The 23,968-nt window shown below is 41.9% G+C and overlaps 1 protein-coding gene across 4 annotated transcripts in view; it reads left to right on the top strand.

Annotated features, from left to right (window-relative positions):
- Positions 1-16,695, top strand: part of PALS2 (protein associated with LIN7 2, MAGUK p55 family member) — a 78,602-nt gene extending 61,907 nt beyond the window's left edge. For all 4 annotated transcript variants that reach the window (XM_069958778.1, XM_069958776.1, XM_069958779.1 and 1 more), the window contains exons 10-12: positions 1,511-1,713; positions 4,339-4,467; positions 12,028-16,695. In XM_069958778.1, coding sequence (XP_069814879.1) covers positions 1,511-1,713; positions 4,339-4,467; positions 12,028-12,204 — 509 coding nt within the window. In that variant the 3' untranslated portion in view covers positions 12,205-16,695. The remainder of the gene's footprint in view (positions 1-1,510; positions 1,714-4,338; positions 4,468-12,027) is intronic.
- The last annotated feature ends 7,273 nt before the right edge of the window (positions 16,696-23,968 follow it).

Here is a 23,968-nt window from a genome sequence, read left to right as displayed (position 1 = left end):
TGTGGACCCATCCGCTTTAAACGGGTGGGTGGCAGCCAGAGAGGCACTCCCCACCGGGCATTTCTGCGTGCCCTCGGCTTATGGTGACCCTTAGCTCCTGCACAGTGATGCCTTCCCTCTCCAGACAGCCGGCGTGATCAGCTGCACAGGAGACATGCTGGCCACCTCTGGAGGGAGGATCTCACTATGCTCAGAGCTTGGTTCACCCCCAATAAACCATCAACATCCCTGAATACACTTCATACTACCAGCAGTCCATCAGCCTTCTGCAAGAGGTGTAGGAGTGCAGCGGTTGTTGTTTTTAAAAGAACAGTAATTATTTGCCATTAGTTGATGGCAATCCACTCAATTTCAGCAGTGTGTGAACATAGCCTTTCTGTGTTTTTAATCCACTTCTGGTTTTGGTTGCAAAATACTGAGCACAAATACCGTGTGGGTACATAGCCTAATGTTGTAATATGTTATTGTTGTCTTGTCCGAGGTCAATAGAAGGATAGGAAAATGTTATGTGCTTGAGAAAATAAAAATTACACCAATATAAACCTGATAAAATTCAGTATTTTGACAGGGCTGCTTGCCAGATCTTATAAATGGATGGATACAATATAAAGACTAGGCTCCATTGGTGGTAGTGCAAGTACAGTTGTGTTTTGCTTTCCATCTGGGTGAGGTTTTTGCTTTGACAGATACACTGGAAATAGGAAGGGTCAGAAAATCCAACCTGTCATGATCCAAAGCTGCATTCTTAAGTATACAACACCCAGAGCACATCTACATTTTTACAGCTTACACTCTATTGGTTTTAGAAATACCTAATGTTCACCCACCTACCAGTAATTGACTCCCTTGTATGACTCCACAAAAAGCAGATTTCTCAGCTATATTTGCTGCTCACTTTCTTTATGAAATAGTGGAAAGTGTTCTGAGAAATAAGCCCACCATGTACCATCAACCCCCACTTAATATATGTGGATTCAATGATGAGGTCCACATGCTGGCCTTTACGCCCCTCACATTTCACATAACTGGATATACAGTTCGGGCTGTATCCTCTCACATTTTATTTGTAGGAAAGTTGGAAAGAAAATTAAATTTCAGTTGGGATTAGTTGTAAAACTACTTAGGCCGTCTCCTCTCCTTGTTTCTTAGTACCCTAGAACCTGCATGTGCATATGTATGCTGTGCTCTTAAACTCAATGGCAGCAATGACATCGCATACATTGTTCACATGACACTGTAGCCAATCACTGACCTTGGTGCTTGTGCTGCACATCAATCTGACTGCTAGGTCTGCTGGGGAACACCAGAGCAATGGCAGCATCGGAGCCATTGGGGATGTATGGTTGAATGAAGTTTCAGGGTATGGGGGCATTTGTGCACTCTGCCTCATTAAAATTTCCAGTATTAAATTCTTAAATTCTATGGATTTCATTTTCCTTTTATTGTTTTTGGAATCTCGAAAATCTAAATAATGTATATATTTTTTCTTTTGGGTGTTAATAATGTACAGTCACTTCACGCAAGCCAAGAGAGGATGAAAAAGACGGCCATGCATACAGATTTGTATTGCGATCCGAAATGGAGGCTGATATAAAAGCTGGCAGATACTTGGAACATGGAGAGTACGAAGGCAATCTGTACGGCACCAAGATAGATTCTATTCATGAAGTTGTAATGGCCGGACGGACTTGTATACTAGATGTAAATCCTCAGGTATTAATTTATTTCATGTTTCCAGTGTGTTACTATTGTAGTAATTCTACTTTTGGTTTTGGATTGAATGCTGGACCAGATATTGCACCATTTTGTGGGTGGTGGTGTTGTGTTGCGTTTATTTTTTTTTTTAAACAGGTTAGCAGAAAATGCATAGTCTGTGATTTCTGCTGTGTCTATACAGACTAGTGATAATAGTAATGCAATGGCAACAGCTAGAGATGAGCCCAACTCGAGTATGCTCAGGTCCGTTGGCTGACAATGTTGGATGCAGCCCTAGGAAGTCCAGGAAAACATGGATACAGCCATAGGCTCCCTAGTCGTTTTTCACGACTCCCTAGGGCTGTATCCAACTTCTTCAGCTACAGGCACTCAAATGCTAAACGGTCGGACTTGAGCACGCTCGAGTTGTGCTAACTTCTAGTAACATTCTATTAGATTTTTACCAATGATGTGTATAGATGGACACACAGAGAAAATGTAGACTGCGTCTTACCAGCCTCTAAGCTGCCCCGTCTGACATCAGTACGGACTTGCCACGTTTTCTAGCAGCCAAATGATAGATGTAGAGCATCTCCATTCTCCAACACATTAGCATGAGAGCTGAGGTGAGATTTCTTTTTTTGTCCCAGTACAGGATCGGCCCTCAATATTGCTGATGATACTGTGTGCACGTCCATGAAACTCTATTAACTGTCTTCATTTACATGGAGTGGGCAGAGCGGGTTAATCCTAGTCACTTTCCTGATCCCGGGAAGCATTTTATTTTAATATGGAAGTTCTTTACTGTTTTCCGTACATCCTATTTTAATTCTAAGTGATATCGGGAAATTGACTTTCAGTTAATTGAATTTACTTCACTGCCAAAGGGCCTCATTTAGCTTCCTAACGGTTCAAAGTGTTCAGAGAAGCAATTAAAGTCAAGGACTTGTTATTATTTATGCATATCGCGCTATACAGGCGCGTTCTAGGTAAACGTGACACGTACTTTTCGTCTGACAGTTCTGTAATGTACCGATTTAATGTGATCCGAGTGAATAACTGTTCTAATGCTATTTGTGCTAATCATCAGGCATCCAAATCCCCTTTAGGGTATATTCACACGGGCGGGCTCGCAGCGAGATTCTCGCTGCGAGCCCGGCAGGTCCTGTCAGTTCCCATAAACTACATACTTGCTGCGGTCTAAACGACCGCAGCGAGTGTGTAATTATACCGCGCTTAACCCCTTCTACTCCCGCCGGCTGTAAGCAGCATACATTACCTGTCCTTGCTGCACGGGTCCGGCGTCCTGCTCTTCCGCCCGGCCAATCAGTGGCTGCGGCTGGGCAACACACTAATTGGCCGGACGGGAGAGCAGGACGCCGGACCAGTGCAGCAAGGACAGGTAATGTATGCTGCTTACAGCCGGCGGGAGTAGAAGGGGTTAAGCGCGGTATAATTACATACTCGCTGCAGTCGTTTAGACCGCAGCAAGTATGTAGTTTATGGGAACTGACAGGACCTGCCGGGCTCGCAGCGAGAATCTCGCTGCGAGCCCGCCCGTGTGAATATACCCTTAGTGTGAATTACTTCATATGCAAAGCTAGCACTAGAATCAGTGAGTGCAGCTCATACAATGACTGCTTTGTGTTTTACCAGTACTTGTGCCAATACCAGTCCCCAGCACTAGTGCTTGGCTTATTAGGAAGTATTCTTTTATGATTCCATTGACTTAAAGGGGTTATGCAGCGCGACAAAAACATGGCCACTTTCTTCCAGAGACAGCCCCACTCTTTCAGTTCAGGTGTGGTTTGCAATTAGGATCCATGCACTTCAATGGAACTAAGTTGCAAAACCTACACCCAAACTGGAGACTAGAGTGGAGATGTCTCTGGAAGACAGTGGCCATGTTTTTTGTAACACTGGATAACCAACCCCTTTAAACTCAAAGAACTACTGTAGGTATTAGAGATTTGCGCAACTCTAATATGTTTGAGTGAGTCGGAACTCTGAAGTCTCTGCATTTGAATACCAGTGACTGAATAACTTGGATGCAGCCCTAGGGCTCCCTGGAAAACATGGTTACATTTATAAGCTGCATCCAACTTTAGCCACCAGTATTCAAATGCTGAACGATCGGACTCGAGCACTTTTCTCTACTGGTTCTCTTCTGAAGTCTACAGTATTTACAGTGGGTAAATTTGATTTACAATTTGCATGTTTTTCCACCTAAAAAAAATTGAGGTCTGTAATTTTCAACATTGGTACACTTCAACTGTAAGAGCCAGACTTTATAAAACATTCCATAAAATCACATTGTATTGCAGAAAAATTATTTATTTGAATTGTATTGCATGAAAGTATTTCACCTCCCAATCAGTAAGAATTCTGGCTTTCACAGACCTGTTAGTTTTACTAGAAGAAGCTCCTTTTACCCTCACTTGCTGCCTAATTTCGCCCACCTGCTCTGCTGACATTCATGTCGCCACTGTCTGTGACTACAATGTTACGGCTGATCACTGTATATCTGCCAAATGTCATGTTTTTTTGCCCCGCATCCTGCACTTACCAGCGTTCAGTTTATTTAATATTTGCATGTTCTGTGGTGGCATTATGTTTATCTTCGTGGCTTTTGTTTTCTTACAGGCTTTAAAAGTGCTACGGACATCTGAGTTCATGCCATATGTAGTATTCATTGCTGCTCCAGAGCTAGATACACTGCGTGCCATGCATAAAGCTGTTGTAGATGCTGGAATTACAACAAAGCTTCTGACTGTAAGTGTTTTGATCAGTACTTTGATGATTAGTTGATTGTGATATCCTCCTGAATTATAAAGACTCTGAGCGCCACACAATAGTACTCTCCTTTATGAGCATGTGCTCAGTAGTCCTCGATATTCATGAGCACCAGCTTCCTCTGCCCATTGGTTGACAGTTGACTATACTGTATGTATATATGTTGCTGTGAAATGATAGAATCCAGGGATTTTATCAAATCCTGGGAAATGATTGAATGGACATTCCATCATTTCCCTAGGGATTTGATCAAATGCCTGACCCCTTTCAGGGAAATGACGCCCAGCTCTGTTTGGAGGCGGACAGGGGAGCAGAGCGGCACACCTCCCCGGCAGGCCTATGGCGGACGGGGAGCAGAGCGGACCGGCCGGGGGAGCGAGAGGCATGTCACGGAGCAGATGGGACCAGAGGCAGGCAGGGAGCGGAGTAGCACACAACCCGGCAGGTGTATGGAGGCAGGGGCAGATGGGGAGCGGACAGGCCGGGGGGGGGGGGGGTGAGCAGGAGGCGCGTAGCAGGGGAAACTAGCGGAACGGGGAGCAGAGAGGTAAGCAAATTCTATGTCGCAGGGGGATTGATAGAGTTCATTCCATCATTTCCTTGAAAAGGGGTCAGTGATTTGATCAATTCCCTAGGGAAATGAGGAAACAGCGCAGTCATTTCATCATTTCCCGGGATTTGATCAAATCCCTGATTCTATCATTTCACTGCATCAAATATACAGTGTATAGGCTGTCAATCAGCAGGCGGAGGGAGTGGCACTGCCCAACACAACAATTTAAGTAGTACACCATTCTGTTTAGTATTTCTGTCACTAATTTATACTGCCTTCATTTAAAGCAGCATAAACCTACTTGGTTTCCCTTAAAAACAAAAAGTGTTTGAAATGTCAGAAGTTTAGATTGGTAGGGGTCTGGGTGCCGAGACTCCAACGACTTCTTTCTATAGAGCCCCCCTATTTGGGATTTAAACTATGTTGCCACTTTGTGATGGGCTGGGAACCAACCCTACTGAGTGCAGGATTGGTCATACCCCAGTTGTCTTTGGGATCCCTTCATACAGCCAAATGACTAGGATAGATTTTTAGCCATTGTAACAATAAAGCTGTTATTGCAAAGCTTCAAAAGTGTAAGGAATTGATAGCATATATGGGGGGGGGGGGGGTATATTTTGACTATACAAAGAGAGTTTTTTATTTGCTCTTAATCTGTATGTTTTATATGTAACTGGTGTTTCAATGGCAGAATCTTTTCAGGTATTAGATACTAGAAAGTGGCTGAGCCAGACTCTTCCATAAATACAGCCAACAGTAGACAGCACTAATGTTCTTCCTGCTAAACGATCTCCGCAGCAGTGTGTGTCTGTGATGAGCACAATGACATCCGGCTCACTGTCTTGCCTGTCATTTGTCAGAAATTAGGAAAGTGGCACAAGCAATTTATTTATATTAGAACCAGTTTAAGGTCTTGGCACCATTAGTCGGTCAGTGTGACATTGAAGCTGTTGGTGTATGTAATGTCCCCATGATTTAATACTGAAGTATATATCTCTTCACAGTTTTCTATATCTGCAGTTTAACAGAAGCCCCTGTGTAACTAAGTGTTCCCATCACTCCTCAGGGAGTGTCTAACAATCAGTGTGTCCTGCTGCAGAAGGGGCAGAGGCGGGGGGAGGCTCCTGCTGCAGACTAGGTGGGGGGGAGGCTCATGGAATCTAGGGGATAGGCCGCATTCACTGGAGTTTGTCCCCCGCACGGCATCTCTGATATGCTGCTGGGAGCAGGGGGAACTGTACAGATATGTGCAGCGCTGTAATGACATAGGTGTGAATGTGGCCTTCTACTTGGAGGTGCAGTAGATCTATACAAGGATTAGCCCGATGTCATGCAGTGCGGCCAATCTGTGGTGTTTCATTGTGAAATAAGAAATAGGCTACTCATGCCTGCTGCAGATTTTGCAGCATGTTACTGAAACATGTTAACAGCATCAATGATACCCCATTGACATGCATGGCATGGAGACTGCCATTAGATTTTATGTAGACTCTCTGAAATCCATGTCAAATCTTCAATTTGTGAACAGTCCTAAGGCTACATTCACATTGGATGCTTTGTTGCAGAGTCCATCCAAGATGCCAGACAAACAAATGCAGTATGCAGGATTTTTTTATGCGATTAAATGACTGACATCATACCAGAAACCTGACACACCCCATTAAAGTTGGTGGGGTTTGTTAGGCACCATTGGTGTCCAGCATACAGCAGATACATAGGCTATTATTTTTTTCTTCTGCTTCAATGGCAAAGAAAATAAATGAACAAAACAATGTACATGTGAGCCTAAAATCTTAGTAAGTGCTGAATTCAGACACACTGCTGTTATAGTGGTCGTATATGAAACACTACTAGAAAGTCTCCTCAATTAGAATGTTGGCATGCCGCCATTAGGACTTATGCACACTAGTATGGCCTGGATGGCTCCTTTAGTACACTTTATTTAATGGACCGGCTCTGTTAGACTCCATATGTACCGTAATCTTAAACCCCATAAGCTATTCATTCCAGTGGAGCATACGATTTTTTGCTGGTGAACTACACTAGGGAGCCAATGTACCTTTATTACGACCCCATACGAAACAGCCATGTGCTTTAGTGAGTGCTCAGTAGCCATGAAATGGTGCAGATGCTCACAATGCCCATTCGCACTTCTCTACCGCTTGCTGGTTCTGATGGCCATTTTATTGTCTGTTGGGAAATGGTTAAACATCGTAATTGAGCACAAACACCATAAACCACACAACGATGTCTAAACAAGCAGCCCGCTATAATTGTTCATTTGCTGCTTATTAACAACTAAACGCTTAATTAAGGTTTCTAATTTAACACAAATTAGGAAGCCTTGAGCATTGCTTTGCCAGCCTGGACATTATCGGTTTATTGGATTTTACAGCTTCAAATCATTTTTTATTATGATTGGCTTTTATAGAGCACTTATAATAGCAATATGGGGGCAGACTTCATAACACCATCCTAAAGATAGATGAGCTCAAACTAGACTGGACAGGAGAAAATTGCCCCCAAATTTATCGCAGTGGCGCCTGCTGTTGGATAAGGTGCAACTTGCTAAACATCTCAAAAACTTTTCTCTTATGCCACATGTTGGCTACCAGAAAAATGGTTGTGGTTAACTACCAAGTCTAGTACTTCCTAAAAGTTTGTTTCTTCCCCCTAAGTAAGATACTCTTCATCTTTTGAGCTATCTAGAAGTAGACAAGCAGGGCTAGTTTGTAAAAAATAAAAATAAAAAAAGCACCACACCTGTCTGCAGGTTGTATGTGGAATTGCAACTTGGCTCCACTCACTTTAGTGGAATTGAGCTGCGAAACTACACCCAGCTGTAGAGAACAGTGGTGGTGTTTTTGGAAGAAAACAGTTTGGGTTTTCTAATGCTAGCTAAACCCTTTAAGCCATACAATATGAGTAGTGTTGAGTGAACTTGCCAAACTGTTCGTGTTTGGCAATGTTCTCTGAACCGGAACAGTTCATCAAGTTCGCTCGAAACCACACTTAGGCTGTGAGAGCTGTTTAGCTTCGATATACCATTGCCTGTGCACCAGAATTCTTTCAGTTTGTGCCAAACAAAGACGCACATGTCAAGATAGAACTGTTACTAGTAAGAGAGGGAACACCATATGGTTCACGTAGCATATTACTGCAGAAAAGTGTGCATAGAATGCCATGCTGCCCCTCTTAACTCCATATACATCTTCTCCACCCCCTCTCCCTTTCTTTGTTGCACTCTGGAACTCACAACTTATTCTTCTTAAGGCTCTATTCCTCGTTCCCCACTCGCTGCCGCCGCTAAGGCACTTTTTTTTTTCCCCCCACACATTAATTAGAAGTCTATATACACAGCACTGATCTCCCATTCAGATCAATGCTGTGTATAGGATAGAAAAACAAGGGACATCGCTCCATGGTGCGGATCAGCTGGACTAAAAGGGCTGAAGGGATAGAATATGGTAACCCTCAGCTGATAGAGTTGTACTAAACAGGAGGCACAACTCTCGGAATAGCATGAAGTATAAACCTGCGAACCGCGGCCACTCCCGAACTCCACCAAGGGAATAATTAGGAAAACACCACCAAACTCCAACAACTGGGATCCAGGCGCAGGTCCGACTAATGGTGACCAGATGAATAATGTAAAACTTGTTTATTAAAAAGACCCAATGCATTTCGGAACGTACCAGTTCCTTTTTGTTGTTGGTCCCCGTTGTTGGAGTTTGGTGTATAAAATGGAGAATAGAGCAGGGTCCTTTCTCACCATGTACCACTCTGCCATTTTATCTTACTCATGTAATGTGTTTTTGATCTTGTAATGTTCCTGTCTAACTCCCCTCGCTTGTATAGCGCTTTTTAGAATGAAGGGTGCATTAAAAATGAATGATAATAGTAATAAATGCACAGTGTATGTATATTGTAAGGATCTGCTGAAGAGGGTTGCCCTCATAACCTGTTATCCACTGACTAATTACAACTCCTATCCTCCTCGATGTGAGAATCCAGAATCAGACGATTAGTGCTTATGCCTCCCGGTTCTCCCGCGCAACTTGTTAAATGTCATTCATTGTACTTTGTTGCAATGAAGGTTGGTTGACTTGCCCCACATACATTTAGATACTTTTATGCAAGGTCCCACAAAAGTAGCACAATTTCTGTAAGAGGCAACACTGTCTAGATATGGCACGTGATTCTGGTTTGAAGTAAGCTAAATAAAAGTTGATGTAGACTAGTCAGTCTTTGGATACGTCAGATTTAGCCTGTCATAAACTTGTCAGATCAGCCTGTGTTTGAAACCTCAGAAAAGGGATTGTGCTGTTTTTGCAAAAAAGGTAACACTTTTTTTTCTAATCCTAGGTAACTCCTTTAAAAGTATGCAGCAAATATGGGTGCATGTTAGAACACAGTAAAAATGTCACAAATAGTTCCCAATGCTTTTCCTTAAATCACTACTTTGTGCAGCAGCCTAAATGTGAAGGGTCCTTGGCATAGTTGGTTTTTCGTACTCGGCAAGCAAAGCTACACTATACACTGTAGTGTAAAACAATCTGAGAGAACTTTTTTTTTTTTTTTTTCGGCTGTTGGTCAGAATTGGCAATATTCCTTTGTGTCTTAATTTCACCATATTATGTTTATAGACATCTGTTGAGTGTAACGTTTAGTTTCTTTAGTTATGGCCATGGATAGCTTTCTGTATCCCAAATCTGCTGTTTTATTATACATAATACTCCTGAATCTGCCAGGTAGCTAAGTAAGTCCATGTAGACCTCAGCATTGCCCTGTCCTCTGTAAGTGTTTGCAGGTGACAGACCAGCCGGCGGTGGGGTAATTTGCTGCGTTTCTCCTGAACACTTACCTGTGCTTGTCGGATTTTTATTCTCTACCATGTGGTTTTATTGATGTGCTGCAGGGTGACTGCTGATAGCAGGTTTTGTACGGCCTTTTCTTTTGTCACTTCTGTCTCTTTTGGAGCATTTAAAATTGGAACGTGTTTCCTCATTCACCTGAATTTATTTTCACAGTTGGGTCTTTTTAAGCAGAGTCATCGAACCATGGTGCCGCCGTCTTCTGTGTACACCGCCGTTCTGTACATAAATCCTCCTAATCTATATGGAGGGCACATTCCGAGAATTTAGTTTTCAATGTTTCTATTGTACTAGGCCACGATCTGGTGTTGTACGCCATGCAGTGTGTAGTCACTGTAGCCAGCTATGATTCGAGCCATTGTGGCAATGTCATTTGCTCTTATGTACTAGGATCCCATTTGTATAAACCAACTCTTCACTGCTCTAAATGTATTCTGTTAAGTCTTGACCATTACTCGTTTCCTTGATGCTTCAGCCCTTGATTTTACTATGATTTTAATGGAATTATTTAACCTATGGACGACCTATTGACCTTTTCAGAAGCCTTGTAGCCTGCAACTAGTTGAGACTTTGTTGGACCTTGGGGAATATTTATTCAGGTTATTTTTCCCCAGGATGTGAGTGTTTATGGCTTATTGATCCGTGACTTGTGTGAAAGACTAGCACAAATAATCAGGAAATTATACAGTAATGGAAATAAGTGTTAATGGTTTTATTTTTATCAATTGACAAAATGCTAAATATAATCAAAATTGGATCAATACTGAATGTGACAACCCCTTTTCCTTCAGAATGGCGTCAGTTCTTCTAGGCACTTGGCCGGTAGCTTGTTCCACACTTCTTGGAGAACTACGGGTCCTTTTTTATTGGCTGATATGCAGCCGAACTCCGATGCACAATGGATCATGCGGCTGGGCTGCACCAAAGTTTGTTCCTTATCAGCCGCACATTGCATATTTACACAGGGGCATGTGTGGGCGATAATCGTTTTTATCACAAGTCAAAAGATCTGATTAGCCAACAAGGGGGCGTCTTCCCGCTTTGTCTGCTAATCACTGGTACTTTTACATGGGCCAATTATCCTCCAAATGAGCACTAGTTACAGATAATCGTCCCGTGTTAAAGGGCCTTCAGCCCGAATCTGTGAATGTGGCTGCTCCTTCATTATCTTTATGTAAATCCCAGCCTGAGATCAGGGCTCACTGGGGTCCATATCATCACTTCCAGGGCTCTTTGTTCATTCTAAGCATATTTTATTCTTACCCCCCCCCCCCCACTGTTCTTGGCTTCAGTCACCTTGTGTGCACATGTGATGTTAAATGTGAAAGGAATTCAGGAGTAAGGTTACTCTATTCTCATTTATCTGTTAGCTATTCGTGTGCAGTGACCTTCAGTGAAAAGAATAGAACTCATAGAAATCTCCTTCGATTCAGTATTACATGCCATAATTGTTATATGGGCGAACCACTCTGGGAAAGCTAAGCTCTGTTATGTTTAATAGGATATTCTCAGCTTTTCTTTGGAGAATGGTGGGGTCCCAACCAGGAATTCTTAAACTGTAATCCCGATCTATTTATTTATTTTTTTATTTTTTTACTGAATTGAAATGTTCATGAATATTCATAAGGGGCAACTTTACACGCTGACAGACGATTTGTCGGTCATGGGATAATTTACCTCCATGTAACAGTCTGATTGTTCCAGCCTTCAGATTCTGCTACAATTAGACACAGCCCTAACAACGTTTGAAAACTATAAAGCAATTAACTGTTAAAGGCGCCTTCACACGTAATAGATCCGCAGCAGATTCCGCTGCGGATCCAGTGCCTTTCATCCCTATGAGAACACATACTCGTAGTGGGATTGACATCCCGCTGTGATTTTGTGAGTTAACCCCCCGCAGCTCGCTGCCGAGAGCATACATTACCTGCTCGGCGACGTGGCTGTATGTGAGGCTACTGGCTCCGGTCCGGCGTGAAATCCGCTGCGGATCCATTACGTGTGAGGGCACCCTAAAACAGTATTTTATGTAAAATGGTAATATCGTGTCATTAGTTTTTCTGGAAAGATATATGTAGCTTAAAATTTCTAATTTGCCATTTCTTTACATAGGATACAGATCTAAAGAAGACGGTTGATGAGAGTGCTCGGATTATGAGGGCTTACAACCATTACTTTGATCTAACTATTGTAAATGATAACTTGGACAAAGCCTTTGAGAAGCTCCAAGCAGCCGTGGAGAAGTTAAGAGCAGAGCCACAATGGGTCCCGATTACCTGGGTTTATTGACAGTTTTCTTAAGTGAAGATTTTATTACCAATATTAAAGACCCTAAACAGAGAGCGCTCAAAGACTGAGACCTTCGACACGCCTGTCGTCTGTTCCTTTGTGAGGATTTCGAGGATCGTACACTGTTCTGAATTTTTATATAACACTTTGAAGGGAAAGTGTACTTAAATATGTAATTTATTTTAATTTTTATAACTTTTTAAAGATTATCTTTCTATTCACAATACATGAAGGAAATGCGTTGAAGCATTTTGTGTTTTTTTTTTTCCTTTTTTCATGTGGTACATATGCCTTTTTCATCCAAAAAAGTTTGTCATTAACATTTGGTCTTACATTTTCACTGTGATATAAAGGATACTTGAAATAATTTTGTAAGTCAATGTTGTTTGATACATAAGTGGATTTAAACAAATTTGTATCTGTTAAGAAAACAGCACCGTAACTCAATGTGAGTCAAAACGTGGTACTTCAATGTGCTGTAGCAAACAGACTGCAATACCTATTATTCTTTTACTAAGAAGTAGTTACCCTATGTTGATGCAGGGTGGCAATTGGAGATGAGCAAACTTACAATAAGAAAGCACCCATCTTCTCTAACCTGAGTGTTCAGGTTTACATCAACCCGAACTTACTGTAAGTTCGCTCATCTCTAGTAGCAATGTGTGTGCAAAACCCTGCAGGGAAGAATGGTATTTTTATCTCTCCTAATAACCCTTTATTGCCATACATAGCGTATGGTGAAGGCAGCCATATTGTCAGATGAACGAATACTTCTGAGAATGCAGCCACACGTGTTTCCATAAGATGCCCGGCATCTTTGAGTTGCTACTTGTTTCTTAAGAATTGATTTGTTGCATTTGCCAGAATAGTATTATGTATTAAAAGGGTTTCTGTAAGAGGGTACTTTTATACTATTTAGTAAAACATGGACTTCTTGACTCAACATGACAGAAAATATTAACGTTAACTAACATTGCTCAAAACCCATATGGTATTTGCCATCTCAGCATTACACACAGATAACTGCTATATACAAAGTGTTCATTTCAATAGGGGGTTATCATGTCCCAACTGAAACCAGTCACTTGCTTCATCTTTTTTTTTTGTTGGACTTGCAAAGTTTTCTTGTAAAGGGGTTGTTGGCATAGGGGTTATTAAAAGGGTTATCCAGATAGGGAAAACTGTATCTAGTTCATTACAAGTATATATAAAACAATTAAAAAAAAGCTATGCTTACCTCTCTGTGCTCCTCTCTAGTGTCCCTGATCTCACCTTTACTTCAGAGATGGACTTAAGTCTGTGGGACAGTGCGTTCAGCCAGGCTCTGAGATAGGGCAGTGCCACGGCCATTGATTTTCTGAGCAGGCTGTTAGTCCTAAGACATAAGAGGATATCAGGGGAGGGCAGAGAGGTAAGTATATATATATAATATATATATATATATGTGTGTGTATATATATATGTATATGTATGTGTGTGTGTGTGTGTGTATATACACTACCGTTCAAAAGTTTGGGGTCACCCAAACAATTTTGTGTTTTCCATGAAAAGTCACACTTATTCACCACCATACGTTGTGAAATAAATAGAAAATAGAGTCAAGACATTGACAAGGTTAGAAATAATGATTTGTATTTGAAATAACATTGCTTTTACCTCAAACTTTGCTTTCGTCAAGGAATCCACCTTTTGCAGCCATTACAGCATTGCACACCTTTGGCATTCTAGCTATTAATCTGTTGAGGTAAGCTGGAGAAATTGCACCCCACGCTTCTAGAAGCAGCTCCCACAAGTTGGATTGGTTGGATGGGCACTTCTGGCGTACCATACGGTTAAGCTGTTCCCACAACAGCTCAATGGGGTTCAGATCTGGTGACTGCGCTTGCCACTCCATTACCTATGATAGAATACCAGCTGCTGCTTCTGCTGTAAATAGTTCTTGCACAATTCGGAGGTGTGTTTAGGGTCATTGTCCTGTTGTAGGATGAAATTGGCTCCAATCAAGCGCTGTCCACTGGGTATGGCATGGCGTTGCAAAATTGAGTGATAGCCTTCCTTATTCAGAATCCCTTTTACCCTGTACAAATCTCCCACATTACCAGGACCAAAGCAACCCCAGACCATCACATTACCTCCACCATGCTTAACAGATGGCGTCAGGCATTCTTCCAGCATCTTTTTATTTGTTCTGCGTCTCACAAACGTTCTTCTTTGTGATCCAAACACCTCAAACTTGGATTCATCTGTCCACAACACTTTTTTCCAGTCTTCCTCTGTCCAATGTCTGTGTTCTTTTGCCCATCTTAATCTTTTTCTTTTATTGGCCAGTCTCAGATACTGCTTTTCCTTTGCCAATCTGCCCTGAAGCCCAAAATCCCGCAGCCGCCTCTTCACTGTAGATGTTGACACTGGTGTTTTGCGGGTACTATTTAATGAAGATGCCAGTTGGGGACCTGTGAGGCGTCTGTTTCTCAAACTAGAGACTCTAATGTGCTTATCTTCTTGCTTAGTTGTGCAACGCGGCCTCCCACTTCTTTTTCTACTCTGGTTAGAGCCTGTTTGTGCTGTCCTCTGAAGGGAGTAGTACACACCGTTGTAGGAAATCTTCAATTTCTTAGCAATTTCTCGCATGGAATAGCCATCATTTCTAAGAACATGAATAGACTGCCGCGTTTCATATGAAAGTTCTCTTTTTCTGGCCATTTTCAGCATTTAATTGACCCCACAAATGTGATGCTCCAGAAACACAATCTGCTCAAAGGAAGGTCAGTTTTGTAGCTTCTGTAACGAGCTAGACTGTTTTTCAGATGTGTGAACATGATTGCACAAGAAGTGGAGTGATAGTTGCTGGAAATGGGCCTCTATACACCTATGTAGATATTGCACCAAAAACCAGACATTTGCAGCTAGAATAGTCATTTACCACATTAGCAATGTATAGAGTGTATTTGTTTAAAGTTAGGACTAGTTTAAAGTTATCTTCATTGAAAAGTACAGTGCTTTTCCTTCAAAAATAAGGACATTTCAATGTGACCCCAAACTTTTGAACGGTAGTGTGTGTGTGTGTGTATATATATATATATATATATATATATATATATATATATATATATATATATAAAAACGATATAGATACAGTATTGCCTATCCGTATAACCCCTTTAAACATTCATACTTGCCTATACCCTCCCCCAACAGTTGCTTTCCCTAGCTGGGAAAACTTGCCTTGGAACCAGAAAGAAGAATAGAACAGGTGGTGTTGTTGGAAAGGCATCTGTGGGGGATCAGGGTTGGTGAGTATAACCTTCATTTTAACATGCCCATAGCCACCTTAAGGTCAATTAACTGTACTAATACTTGCCTGCTCTGTGTATGTCCTTAGACAAAAAAAAAAAGCCACAAATTAATTTTTGATATCCATTATACAGAAGCATAAGTATACACAATGTGTGAAGCTTTCTGGTGCTCATTATCAGAATTTCCATTTTCAGTAACAAACATTACTTGATTTTAATCATAGATTTCCATACCCTAAATTTTGGAGTTGATTCATCTTTAGTGAATTATGGTTCTTTATTAAAAGAATTAAGCAATAATTGCACTGTTGTCTTGGGGACTTTTTATCACTTACTGATAACAGGTAGCTTGGTGTGGTTGGGACCAAGGTTTTTTTTTTTTCTTAAACCTTCAAGCCATGTCTAGATTTATTACCAATCGCATTGTTTTCACCATCCACAGGTACGTTTGGTCATATTCATTTATAAACTGAAGCTTTGCTTTCACCCTAATTCAGTATTCATTATCCTGTCTGTATGAAACCAAACTTGTGACAGTTTATTACATTTGTTTCACTCTTTATAATTCTGCCATTGTACTAAAATGTGCTGTAAAAATTTTTGTGCTCAGTTTATGGGGTGTTGCTTCTCTCCACAATAGTACTTAATTGTATATGCTCTACATTGACGTCTGCATAATTGAAAAATGGGCCATACCCATAGGGGATACTTACTTTTTTTTTTTTTTTCATTACATTTCATTAAAAAAAGGCAGCTACATTATTAAGAACATGCTATGTATATAAGATATTACCCCATAAGTCCCGCTTTACCCATGTCCATAAATACAATTTTATATACAAGTTTACATCTGAATATTAATGAATATTACAAAGATATGTGCTGCTGTATCACATACAGTGATTAATATCCGAATTCTATTAGCTATACAGACTTTTTATCCTCTACCGAAAATAATACTTCATTGTCTTGACTTTTGACACCAAAGCAGACTACAGGATGCTAATGAAGGAAGCTTCCTAAGAATATTGTCTCCAAAGGAACACGTCACCTGGTTACGTAAGAGCAAATGTTGGTAGCTGATAAATAAGTGTGCATTTGGAGTATGCTTTCAGATATTTAACGTTTGTGACTTCTTTTTTTTATTGATACAAAATGACTCAAAATAAGAATACATTGTATAAAAATAAACTTCTAATTCAGTACTTGAGACTTCCGAGTTTTTTTTTTTTTTTTTCTTCTACAGTTTTCATTGGCTTTGTGAAACAAGGTTTCTCCTGTGTACAGGAAAGAAGTCACTATCGGTGGGTCTATTTACTTTACCCCCTTAAAGGGGTTATCCAGTGCTACAAAAAAAAAAACACTTTCTTTGAGAGACAACACAACTGTTGTCTCAGTTCAGGTGCGGTTTGTAATTAAAGGGGTAGTGCGGCGGTTAACAATTATTCACAGAATAACACACATTACAAAGTTATGCAACTTTGTAATGTATGTTATGTCTGTGAATCGCCCCCTTCCCGTGTTCCACCACCCCCGCACATGTACCCGGAAGTGTGGTGCATTATACATACCTGATCCGTGTCGCGCATGTCCGCCAATCTTGTGCCAAGACGTCATCTTCAAACGGACGGCCGAACAGCTCCAACCGTCCCTAGTGCCAGCCGCCTTCTGCAGCGTCATCAGATGCTCAGCCGCGATTGGCTGAGCATAACTGTGCTAAGCCAATCGCGGCTGAGCACAGTTATGACGCGGCAGAGGGGGGCAGGCATCAGGGACGGCTGCAGTGATGCGGCCGGCCTCCCGAAGATGACGTCTTGGCACAAGATGGCGGACGGGCGCAACCCGGATCAGGTATGTATAATGCACCACACTTCCGGGTACACGTGTGGGGGTGGTGGGACACGGGAAGGGGGCGATTCACAGACATAACATACATTACAAAGTTGTATAACTTTGTAATGTGTGTTATTCTGTGAATAATTGTTTACCACCGCACTACCCCTTTAAACTCCATCCACTTCAATGGAACTGAGCAGCAAAACTCCGTCCAAGTTGGAGACAAGAGTGGGTCTGTTTCTGAAAGAAAGTAGCCATGTTTTTGTAGCGCTGGATAACCTATTTAACGACCCTTTAACGTACCGGTATGTCATGTGCTCGCTTCATAGAGGGTGGGGATCGGCTTCTATCAACAGCTGGGTTATCACTATTAATGACGGGACGTCCACCATCAATCCCTTCAGTGCCAGAATTGGTGTATTCAACTGTCAGTCCCAATCGTTTCCCTTCATTTCCAGAGGTCTCTGACCATGCAATCAGCTCTGCCATCCTCTAATAGTCTCCCACAGGCAGGCTCTATATGCAGATCGCAAATAACACTGCTCAGTACTATGCAAGGGCATAACATGGAACAGTGTTAGCTGTGTAATGAATGAATGTAAAAGCCCCCTAGGGGGACTTGAAAAGTGTAATAATAATTTGAAAAAGAATTAAATTAGGAAAAAAACTAAATGTAAAAATAAAAATTGGTGTGGTCATTAAGGACAAAATCTACTGTGTCCTTTAGGGACTAATGACCAAAATGTATTTAAAGGGTATGTCCCTATATTGCGCGGGCCACTGAGGATGAAAGTCATTTTCTTACCTTTTATCCTTGGCGCTGTTTTTTTAAAATATGTAAATGAGTCCATTTGGTGCACTGGGAGTAGGACTACCACCCTCTGTGCACCTCTTCACCAGCAGCACTAGTGCTGCTGGCCTGTGTTTCGCTGTTCTGTGCTGGGCTCAGCTACACCAACACTCCACAGTGCTGTCAGTGTGATTGATTACTGAGCTGAACATGATCTCATCCTAAACCTGAAGAGTCTCTGGGACTAAACAGCAACACTGAATGCACTGAAACACAGCATACCGAAGTCTCAAATGGCTAGGTTTCAGGATTTATAGAGGAGCTGTTATCTCTTCTTACCTGTCTTGTATACCTCATTTTGGTCCATAAATATTGTAAAGAAGGTGGACCTATCTTCCCCTTGGCGTTGGCACCACTACACCTCACTTTGTTACTGGTAATGGAATAAGGCCCATTTGTCCATGATGCCTTTTCCCTAAAGATGAGCAGATTACTGTGACACCAAGCCCTTCACAGCTAACAGGGGGATGAGTGGGGTCTCTCTATGTAATAAGTGGAATAATCCCTTTAAGTTGTGCTATTTTTCTGCGTCCATTTTACATTCTATAAACTTTTCACAAGCGAATGACCATAAAATAGTCACTTCTGGTAATCATATAATTCCTCTTCTTTGTTTTTAACATTCCTAAAATGTACATTTAAATGTGTAACATCTAGTAAATCTCTTAGGAACAGTATAGTTTGTTATAGTATTATAGTTATAGTATATATTCTTGTATAGCACACAGTATTTCTACGAAGAAGACTATTACACACAGTCATGTGTAAAACTTCAGAGACCTTTTAGAGAGGGAAAGGCTGAAATTGCATTCCTGTTCAGGGACAAGCTGTGTATAATGGCTGTATTGTAAGGCCCTGGAATGTCTCTACAATTGACCACACTGCTTATTTTTAGAGATTTGTGTTACAGCAAGTAGAGCTGAAAATTTAAAGTGGCGCGGCTGTTTTTTTTTTTTTTTATTCCCCTGTGCAAATTTCATATTGTGTTTATTTTATTAGAATATATCATGATTCGCTTCATAGACAACACTGCACCTATCCACTAATGTCCAAGAAACTGCAGTGTAATTATAGGTGTTGATTATATAAATTAAAGGGGTATTCCCCCCCCAAATTATTTTTGCATTAATACGTTGCCCACCCGTAGCTTTCCATCTTTCCAATATACAGTTATTATGGATTCTGCACAGTTTTGCTGTTATCCAGCTGCTTTCACCTCCAGCTGCTCCGCCCCCCCGCGATCGCCGCCGGCAAGCTCCGCCCCCGCAATTGCCGCCGGCAAGCTCCGCCCCCCGCAATCGCCGCCGGCAAGCTCCACCCCCCAATCGCCCACTACTGGCTCCGCCCCCCGCAAGCGCCGGCGGCAAGCTCCGCCCCTCGCAATCGCCCGCATCACCGCCAACTCAGCTCTGCTACACCGGCGTCCCCGCCAACTCAGCTCTGCTACACCGGTGTCCCCGCCAACTCAGCTCTGCTACACCGGCGTCCCCCTCAACTCAGCTCTGCTCCGCCGTCATTGCCAACTCAGCTCTGCTACGACGTCACCGCCAACACAGCTCTGCTACACTCTCATCTCCTTCGTTGTCTCAGCTCTGCTACGCCGTCCGCCCATCTCAGCTCTGCTCCGCCGTCACCGCCAACTCAGCTCTGCTACGACGTCACCGCCAACGCAGCTCTGCTACACTCTCATCATCTCCTTCATTGTCTCAGCTCTGCTACACCGTCACTTCCAACTCCGCTCTGCTACACCGTCACTTCCAACTCAGCTCTGCTACACTGTCATCCCCAACTCAGCTCTACTACACCGTCACTTCCAACTCAGCTCTGCTACACCGTCACTTCCAACTCAGCTCTGCTACACTGTCATCCCCAACTCAGCTCTACTACACCGTCACTTCCAACTCAGCTTTGCTACACCGTCTCCGCCAACTCAGCTCTGCTACACTCTCATCATCTCCTTCATTGTCTCAGCTCTGCTACTTCACCATCATCAGGCAGAAGCATTGCATGATGGGAAATGTAGTTTCCTATCTTGTATATAGACCATGTTTTAGAAAAAGTTGTAACTCAGGAACGGCAGCAGCTAGAAAGATGGGAGACGTCTCAAAATACTCAGGGGGACTTGGTGAGTAAGGCCAGCTAGGTTTGGGAGCATTACATTTTTTTAGCTCTTGGGGGGAATACCCCTTTAAATTAGAGGATTTTTTTTACATCTTCTATTCATATGTAGCAAAAAATTATTTTTTTTACAGGTAACATTATATTTGTATATCTTGGGATACACATCACTAATAGACGTAAAGCTTCCTTAATATCTTGAAGTGTAACGTTAACAACCCACATCTACTAAATGTTGTTTTCCATTCTTTTCCTTTACTGGGTGCTTACTATTAGCCACCCACCCCTTCTGGAATATCTTACACTTTGTACAAGAGAATCTAGGCAATGAGACTAAGCTGCTAAGCATATGACCATCAGCACTAGGTACAAAAGATAGATGTTCTTGAAGGTGATGATAAAAACACCATAAGTCTGTTGCAGTACCATATTTTCCGGCGTATAAGATGACTTTTTAACCCGAAAAATCTTCTAAGAAGTGGTGAGTCGTTTTATACGGCGGGTATGGTCGCCCCATACAGTGGGGGAGCTAAAAAATCACCACCATATTGGGCGATCAGTGTAAAAAAACAGTTAACTCACTGGGGGGCCGTTCCCGGCATCAGCACGCCTCCCGTACCGTTCCCGACACAGGCAGTGTGACGTACACTACCTGCGCCAAAGACTGAGACCACCGAACCTCTCCCGGGCAGCCGAACATCTCATTGGAGAGGCTCGGAGACGTTCGGCTGCCAGGGGAGCTTTGGGAGAATGAGAGAGATGCCGGAAGTTCCCGAAGCCTCTCTCATTCTCCCGAAGCTCTCCCGGCAGCCGAGCTTCACTGAGCAGGTAGTGTTCATCACAATGCCTGCGCCGGGAACGGTACGGGAGGCGCGCTGATGCGGGGCTGCGGTCAGGCAGGGATAAACATTTTCCGGCGTATAAGGCAAACCCCTTATACGCTGGAAAATACGGTACTTTCTAAAGCAATTAAAAATATTTGTGTGTGATCTAACCGTGTAGATTAATACTGAACCATACAACAACCCTTTTCAGTGTTATTGCGCTTCTTCTATATGTTAGCAAGCTAGCTAACCCCCTTCACCCTGCATGTGTTCTGGGCCTTAACGTCAAAGTAATTTTCCACATTCTTCTATCATTGCATTCCAAAAGTCAGCTTTTTATTTTATTTTCTGGATCAGTACGAATACAGAGATATCAAATGTATATACATTGGTTTGTTTTTTTTATGTTTTTCTACTTTGGCTCTATACAAACACTTAAATGTCTGATTTGTTGCCATGTTCCAAGACCCATTACTTTTTTATTTTTCTCTTGATGTGCTGTGATGAGGCTTATTGTTTGTACATGATTTTTTGATTGCTTTCTTCTGTGTTTTTTTGTTGGGCTGATTAACAAAATCAATTCTGGTCTTTGTTTTGCATTTTTTTATTGCTTATTACAGCATTAGCATGGCATAATTTTATAGTTTGCATTGGTACGGAAGTGACTTAATGTTAATAATTTATGTTGTGTGTGTATATCATTATGTAAAAAAAATATAATTTATAAGATTTTTTGGGGTGGTGTTTTTTTTATATTTCTAATACTGTGATCTGTACAGTACCATACCTGTCTGCATATCCCTGACAGGCAATCATCTCAACCATGCTGGATGAATAGATGGGTATGCACACTATCATGGCAGACCTCCATTAGGCCCCCAACTGCCATAGAAACTCAAAAGCACCTGGCAATCTTGTTGTCTGGTTGCCAATGGGGTGAAAGACCCACAGAAACTCCTTTCATGCCTGGTATTCCCCTCCCCCCCAGTAGCACCCCCAATAATGGACATTTCTTATAGGGTCCTCCAAAATAGGCATCTCCCCTAGTATCCTATCCTCTCCAGTACATAGTGTCCCCCATTGTAGGCATCTTCCTTGGTAGTATGATGGCAGCTCAGGAAGCCCAGTGTATTGCAGGGATGGGCCCCCTGATGCGGTGGGCCCCATAGCAGCCGCTATGGCTGCTACAGTGGTAGTTACGCCCCTGACTGTAACATATAAGGGTTTAAACAACCAGGAGTTGAGGTTTCTAGGTTCTTGGTAGATATCCATATTGATTTGTCATTAAAAGGTTCTAGTTATTTGTAGAATTCTTTTAGTCTTGCAGAAAACTCTTTCATAACAGGGTTTGTCTAAGATTATTAAGGCTTAGAAAACCATGATGGTTTTCTTCAGAAACAGCCGATCTCCTATCCTCAGTTTGGGTGTGGGTTTTGCAGCCCAGTTCCATTGAAGTGAATGAAGCTTAATTGTAATACCACACACAACAGGGGTGGTGCTGTTTTTGCAAGAAAGCAACTGTGCTTTTTCTAATTCTGGAGAACCCCTTTTAATCTACCGCGATTTTCCTCTTTATTGTCACCTTCAGTGTTTCTGTGTACAGCACTTTCACACCCAGGCTATTCCCCAATAAATATAGTAATTTACAGCTTCCTCTAATGAATAATCTGCTTCATTTTCACATCTCTACTTAAGCCTTATTATCAAATAAAATGTAAAGACGCAGAGGAGAGATAATACTGAGCATGTATTACAGGTATAAAAATAAAATGTGAGAAGCAAAACAAACAGAATTTATGCTTGCGCAATGAAAAGTACATTGTAATTGTTGCCAAAATTAACATATTATCTTCCTGTTGCTCTTAACAACTTTCTTTTTCTTGCCTAAAGTTAATTGCCAAGTACTTGACCTTGTTCTTGCTGGTACAGACAGCAATTCAGCTTCAAATTCACTGATTGGAAAGTAATTTCAAGTCCCGGTTACGTCTGGATTAATGGTCAAGTTTATGTTCATTTAATTAAAATCGGAGAAATAAATACTTGTATGCAAAATAAAAGGTATAAACAATAAGGACAAAAAGAAGACTGTAACACAGAAAGAGCCTATAAGTATTAAAAAGTATTTCCTCCAGTAAATAGTAAATATCATAGGATATCCTTCAGAACAGATGCTTAGCTTTCCAGGGAACCTGTCAGCAGGGAAACAGGAGTGTAAGCATGTCCATGAATAGATAGGGCTAGTCATCAATTTGGGCATACATTTCCAGCATTGATATATCCAGTGTCCAGAAGTTATTTCTTAATATGTAAATGAGGCTCTAAAGCTCAGGGGGTGTTTTCCAGGATGGCTAAAGCCAGGGTTAACTAACCCATGTTCTTTTATTCACCCCCCCCCCCCCCGCCCGCCGTACCAATTTGACTGCCAGCTACAAGATAGAGATCAGCTGGACTTACCTGGGTTGGTGCAATGCTGGGGAACACCCCCTGGGCTTTTGAGACCAATTTACATATCAACAAGAAGGCTTCTATCATTCAGTACTGGAGATGACTATGGAAATAAAGGTATGCCCAGAATAATGATGAAGAGCCCTATTTAGCCATTGGCTTATTCATATTCCTGTTTTTTTGTTGACAGGTTCAGAGAGGGCAAGAGAGGCTGAACCTAGGGAATGACACGAAGAGTGAAAAAAATGCTAGGGAGTGAGGAGAGGTGTCTGGTTAGAATATAATACCGTACTTTTCAAAAAACTAAAACCTCCATCATGCAATACAAGCCTTTAGTAGCTTAAACACAGAAGCTGGTGGTAGTAGACTACTACAGTATAATGCGTGGCTATGAG

The sequence above is a fragment of the Dendropsophus ebraccatus genome, chromosome 2, assembly GCF_027789765.1.
Source record: "Dendropsophus ebraccatus isolate aDenEbr1 chromosome 2, aDenEbr1.pat, whole genome shotgun sequence".
In the NCBI taxonomy this organism is placed as follows: Eukaryota; Metazoa; Chordata; class Amphibia; order Anura; family Hylidae; genus Dendropsophus; species Dendropsophus ebraccatus.
This window is presented reverse-complemented; position numbering and strand designations above follow the sequence as displayed.